Source organism: Anguilla rostrata, chromosome 14 (genome assembly GCF_018555375.3).
Source record: "Anguilla rostrata isolate EN2019 chromosome 14, ASM1855537v3, whole genome shotgun sequence".
Taxonomy (NCBI): Eukaryota; Metazoa; Chordata; class Actinopteri; order Anguilliformes; family Anguillidae; genus Anguilla; species Anguilla rostrata.
Genome location: NC_057946.1, coordinates 35,123,953 through 35,130,549, shown reverse-complemented (window position 1 = coordinate 35,130,549; position 6,597 = coordinate 35,123,953). Strand labels below are relative to the sequence as shown.

The following is a 6,597-nucleotide window of genomic DNA, read 5'->3' as shown; positions in this document are numbered from 1 at the left end:
GGGAAACCCTCTGCAGTGATTTGCATGACTCCTCGACCACTGATGCGGTGATATATGTGGTGGATTTGGCCAGACCAATAGATGAAATGACATAAAAATTACTATTTCAGGGAAATAAATGAATTGTTGTCTTTGCTTATCGCCCAGCGCTACTAGAAATTGGCACACTCACTACAGTGGACAGAATTATGGGTAATATTTTAACAATGGCTGGTTCATGATGCACACTTGAAATTCTGGGTCCTATCGTGTGTGGAAGTAGACATCCATGGATTATAGTATGGGCTTGCTCTTTGTATGCTTCAGGTGCAGGACACACCTATAACCAACAATATTGGGACCTTAACTTGCTGTGTGTCTTTATATTGCATGCATTTATAATGGAAGAGTGCCCTGGAATCTCTTAAAGTAGCTCCTCAACAGCTGAGAAAACCCGACATGAAACAAGAAAAAAAAAACATGACAAAGGAAAATGCCTTAAAAAAAACACTGGAACAAAGTTGAATGGCAAAGTAAAAACATTGTGTTTATTTTTGCCTGTTAAATCTTTGGTCATTGTTATCAGATAGATTTCAAGCAAAAAGAACCCGCATTTAATATAAAGGAAAGTACATTGTTAGTACTGGCAGTGCAAGTATCAGTATGAGCGATAGCAGCAAACGGCACACATGCCAGTTAACCCTCATGTTGTCTTATTATGCATGAACCCAGTGGCCCTAACCACGCCCCCTGTGGTGAGGCCTCTCCATTTAATTTTAAACCCTAAATCAATATTTTTCATGTAGAAACAACTCGTCACTCATCAACAGGTCAATAAATGTCTTCCTACTTCACAGTCCAGATGTATTTCTTCAGTCTACACCCCTTGTTTTTACTATAAAACACATAATTAGATTCCTTTTTTTGCTGTTGTAGATTTGTGGTGCTTAAGTTTGATTATAATTTCTGATTTCATAACTTCAGGGTTAAAAAAAGACTCAAGATAATGTTTGTACCCTGTTGGTGTACCACTTTTGTAAAAATGATAAAAATACAAAAAAGTAACTTTTTTTCTGATGGTAGGGTAACTACTGGAAAAGTCACCAAATTTCATGCAGAAGAATGAAACTATGAGGGTTTTCACTGCTGTTAAACGCGGGAAAGGGTTCGACCTTGAGGACAACATAAGGGTTAAGCTTTATCCAGGGACACATAAATACAGTACAGCACACATTTTAAAAAATCAAAATGTTACATTCATAATGAAATCTAAAGAAGAAAAGATTTCATAATTTATTTTTTTTTAAAGAAAGGAACTACAGTTATGCTTGTGGCCAGGATAATGTTACGAGTAGAGAGAAGACCAGCACATTCTAAAGCCAAAGGCAGTCCATTAAGATGAATTATCTGAACCAGGCAGTAAATTCAGTAAAGTCAGCGAGACAGAGGACCATTCAGAGCAGATTTAAATATTAATCCAATAAAACTGATGTTATCATAGTCAGTGCTGGAGTAACCTTTGATATTACATTTAATTGGACACGCTTTCCTACAAAATCCATTCCTTAATATATGCAATAAAAAGGATAAATATCATGAAATGACATCTTAAACCAAAACTTTACTTGCATGTCAAAAGAATCAAATGTTATTTTTTAAATTATTTGAAATAATCGATTGGTGCGAACACAAAACATTTGAGCAGAATAACGCACATTATCTGTGATCCGCTCTGCATCTCTTCACTCCGATGATTCATTTTGAGATCTCTGTCTGATTAATCATCGCTGGCAGAGAGTGATGAGAGACGAATATTTATAACCATATGAATGTGAAAGGCACTTCAGTGTGGCTATGACTGTTGCTGTTGCTAAGTGAGGCTGGTTGCTAAGCAAGAGAGAGGGCAGGTAGGTTTGGAAGTCCTTGGTGTACAGCTTGAAAATCCGTGGCACTGCCTTGCATTCGGATCACTGATCCTTAAACCGTTTTTAGCTTAAATTAATACAAGTACTCCTTTAAATGGACAAACAAGACTCCTGTTCATGAACAAACATTCATAAAACACTGTACTGTGAATCACTTCACAAACACAGCAACATTTCTATTTCTGAGTTCACAGTTTTGATTATTAAAACAACAAACTTAAGGGAACTCCAAGCAAAAAATTATTTTTAGTTTCTGTCAGCGATGTCACTCTTCCCCTTTCCCCTACTGTAGAGAAAATTTGCAGTTCAGATAACTAAAATATTTGAGTTTTAGTTTAGTTTTATGTCTTCAAGTATTGGTGTTTTCAATCACAGTATTGACTATAACTCCAGACAATTTGGAGAAAAAAAAGATTTGCCACCATTACACAGAATTCTCCAATTTAAGACTCCTCAAATCACTTAAAGAGGTATTATACCTCAATCGCCTTCTACACATACAGATTACAGTCATGGTTTTGAGGTTTGAAATGTAATTATTCTGATGGTAGGGACAGAGACAGATCATTATATGTCAAATAATGATTTGTGAGTGGAGTTCCCCCAAAGTGCAACCAAACATTCAATCATAAAAGTGCAAATAAAGTTTCTGAGCTTCTGCTCCTTAGTAGCATGCTAAAGTATGTCTGCGTTAAACCCATTGAAATGCTGTAAAACTTAATTGGGTGGACATTTCTGTGACCTCACCCTGACCTTCTGTCACTGTCCATCTGACTTGCAGCTGCCCCCCTCTGGCTGGTGTGGGTTACTGCAGTCTAGTGCTGTGAAGCTGATGGTGGGCGGGACGATAGGCCTGGATATGGGCAGCCACTTATACTGCAGGTCCTGGGGGGCGGGGCTGAGGTCCCAGTCATAGTGCTTCAGCAGGTACCCACAAGCCACCTGTGTGGGGGACACGGAGAGTGCAGGTACAGGCCTGGGTCAGGAACAAACCTGAATACCTGAATGTGCAGCACTTTCAGCATTACCACAAGTGACTAGTGACTAGTGACAAGAAACAGCACCACAACGCTCTTACTTGTCCCGTCATCACACGCACACACACACACATTAAATATTAATATGTCTGTGTGTATGTGTGTGTGTGGGGCTGTGTATATGCAGCCACAAATACTTCAATTTGCCATTTATTTTAGAAATATTAATACAGTTTTTAATCCATTTATATAAAGTACCAGTGGGACAATTAATGGGGCCACGTAATGAGAACCAAAAAATAAACGGTGATTCACCCAGCTTTCAATTTTAAACGCTCTCGCATTAATGCACCTGGTCCTCATTTCACATAAAGGTTTGGCATCCGCGAGATCTGTACGGAAGTAGAAAGCACAGCAGACATGGGGGATGAATTATTCAGCCTGGTACAGAGGAAACGCCTCCTCCACACTGCAGTATCTCCGTGGCACCGTGCTTCAGCGTGGACCTGGTACAGCGACCCACAAACCACCACAGCGAGCCGGTCCTCCACAGTGAGGCCGCCTGCTGAGCCAGGCCACGGGCACCAGAGGAGGGGAGAGAGGGAGAGGCCATGAGCACGACAGGAGAGGAGAGAGGGAGAGGCCATGAGCACGACCGGAGAGGAGAGAGGGAGAGGAGAGGGGGAGGGGACTAGGATGTGGAAAGGAAGAACATGGAGAAGGGAGGAGGGGGAGAGGACTAGAAATTGGGAAGGAACTACGGGGAGAGGGGAGGGGGGAGAGAGGAGAGGGGGAGAGGACTAGAAAGTGGGAAGGAAGAACGGGGAGAGGGGAGGAGGTAGAGAGGAGGAGATAGGATAGAAACACCTGTGTATGAGTTGTCATGACTGTGTCTGAGTTAATCACTGTTGATGGTGTATGAATGAATCACTGCTGAGTGTGAGTTAATCACTTGAGCTTGTGCATGGGTTGATCACTGCTGAATGTGTATTTGGCCTATTTGCGGTGGTGTGTTGTGCTTACCCTATAGTTGCAAATGGAATTTCCATGAAAGAAAAAGCTATTCTATCATATTGCATGGTCACTTCTATGATAACAACCAATTGTTGTGCTTTGCTGTGGAAGGCACGCTAATTTGATTGGTTCAAACAAGTCAGAGATAGACAGATCTAACCATTATGGGGTTCATGAAACCTCACTACCCCCTGGTAAAACCCATTTCAGCCAGCAATCAGCTTTTTTTCTTCCTTCTGTTATAATTGTCTCGTCTGACAAGTTAGTAATTTGTGGGGGAAAGTGTAGCTGCTACCACCTGAAATGCCTGGTGTATAAGATTCATAGAAGCTGACAGGTGAGAGTAGATACAGTATAGGACCACACTGCTCAACTTCAGAGATACAAACCAGTCAACCCAGCACAGTGTGAACTTAAAATGAGCATACTCTGTTGAGAAGAAAAGTATCAACTATCCACTGCTATCAAAATGAGACGAAGGAACAGGCTTTGGCACTAATTCAGTGTAGCAAAGCCTGCATTTGACATAAAGAAGAATGAACCCGTTCAGAAACAGAGGAGCTGGGAGATCTGGGGGGGGGGGGCATACGTAATCCAGAGGAGCGTATTACAAAAATTCACTGTGTGGGTGGGATGCATCTATACACAGTCACCCCCGGTGCCGAGCCCAACAGCGCATCTCCACCAATCACAGCTGCGCCTCTCCAGGAGGCGGGGTCTTTGGGCTGTGCCTCCGGAGAGCTTGTGACGGCTCTGACCCATTTTCCCTGCTCTCTTCGGTGTCTCTTCAGGTCACGGTGATTCATTCGCTAGCGCAAGAACGCAGCCGCACGGAGGCGTCAGCCAACGGATTCTGCTTTAAAAAAATAAGAAGTAAACGTGCTTTAAGAAAGTGAAATGAAATTCACGGTGCCAGCAAGCTGATTCCTCAGACGTGGCTAACTTCCTGTGATGTAATTTACACGCAAACGTGTGGTGTGTAGCCTCTGTTCCTGCCACGGCTTCCTTTGGTAGGCAGATCCACATTAATGTGGCTTTTGGCTCCAGGATTACCAGGATGATTACTTAGAATCCTCAGGAGATTTAAATAGACATTGTATAGGGTTGATGCGTAGGACAAGGTAGAAGACCCCTTTAATCACAGCTGTCCGTTGTTACTGATGCTGTTGTGCTGTCTTGTCTGGGCCCCGGCAGTATTTGCCCCTATCCAAAAGGTGACAGGTCACTGCTGATGCGATGGGTTTGGCTGCGCCTCCCTCTCCTGCCATGGGTCTCTGAAAGAGCATGATGGGGACTGCAGAAATCCACAGGGCTGTCAACGGGCCCATAATAGTGGGACGTCCCGTATTTTAGCCAAAGTTGTGTTGCCCCATAGCAGACAGACATATACTGTAGTACCTTGGAGAATAACTCCAAGCAAAATTTAGTTTGCTATATAGTAAACATGTGCTGCTATTGAATAAATGAATAAAATTACACCCACCCACCCCCCACCCCAGTTCATCAATGTATAATTGTCAAAAGTGACAGGACTTGCATGCGCATAGCTAGAGTTCTAGAGTTACTAGAGTTCAGTCACAGTACTTTTGCTTCATTGCTTCCGCAGAATCAGATCTAATGGAAGGTAAGCACATTCTGATTTTCCAATACTGCCCACAAGTTTTTATTAGATTATTATTGTTATTATTATTATTGGGAGACCCAGAGGACCGGCCAATGAATGTCAGTTGCTGAGAGGCTGGCTCACTCGCTGACTGTTGAAACATGGTGTGCAGTGGTGGCGGTATTAATCTTACACAACTAGCGACAGGAAGTGGCTAGGACAGAAAAACAGCGCTACTCTGGGTGTGAAATGGTGTTCATGTTGCAGGTAGCTAGCCAGAAAGTATTTATGTTAATAGTCTACAGCAGGTTGTTTATTTGTTGGGTAAGTTTAAAGCACCCCAAAATGTTCATTAGTTCACTGGCTTGCTTCTTCTATTATAGCTCAATGGCTAGTTACAAGTAGCTAACACTTAATGCTATGCAGAAAGTTGACTGATAGCCATACCGTTTAGGTATGGCAAGGTATGGTGCTCTGATGCACTGATGATGGTTTCCTGACGGAAACGTTTGCTGTCTTTCCTTTTGGCCCTTTGAGCACTTTTATGTTTTTGCACTTATGATTTAAATAAACAAAGATATTTTTTGGCACATCTCAGCGCATTGGTCATCATTTTGGGATAAGTTGGGATAGGTTCCCTTCCAATAAACAGTGTGCGGGCTCAGCCCCATTAAGGTATGGTGCTCGCCATACCTTGGATTCATAGACTTTTTTTGTTATTGATTTTAAAATGATATGACTTTGACTTGACAACAATGTTCCCCACTGGCTGTACCCAGGGTCCGGCCGAAGTTGGCTTGCCTAGTCTTGTTCTTGCTGTTATAATAATAATAATAATAACAATAATAATAATAATAATGGGCAGCACAGTGGTGCAGTGGGTAGCACTGTCGCATCACAGCAAGAAGGTTGTGGGATCAAATCTCAGCGTTTGCAGTGGAGTTTGCATGTTCTCCTGTTTCCTCCCACAGTCCAATAATGTCTAATCTTTTATGGTGCCTTTGTATGCAATTTTATCTATGTAATGTTCTGTCTCTTTAATATGGACCTTGAGTCCGAAATAATGGCCATAATAATTATTGTACAGGTACTAGTAGCA

At 42.2% G+C, this 6,597-nt stretch overlaps 1 protein-coding gene across 1 annotated transcript in view; it reads right to left on the bottom strand.

The window, feature by feature from the left end:
• Positions 1-500: 500 nt before the first annotated feature.
• The window catches only part of LOC135239083 (putative cytochrome P450 120), a 41,350-nt gene continuing 35,253 nt past the window's right edge, over positions 501-6,597 (bottom strand). The window contains exon 11 of the mRNA XM_064307504.1: positions 501-2,846. Coding sequence (XP_064163574.1) covers positions 2,664-2,846 — 183 coding nt within the window. The 3' untranslated portion in view covers positions 501-2,663. The remainder of the gene's footprint in view (positions 2,847-6,597) is intronic.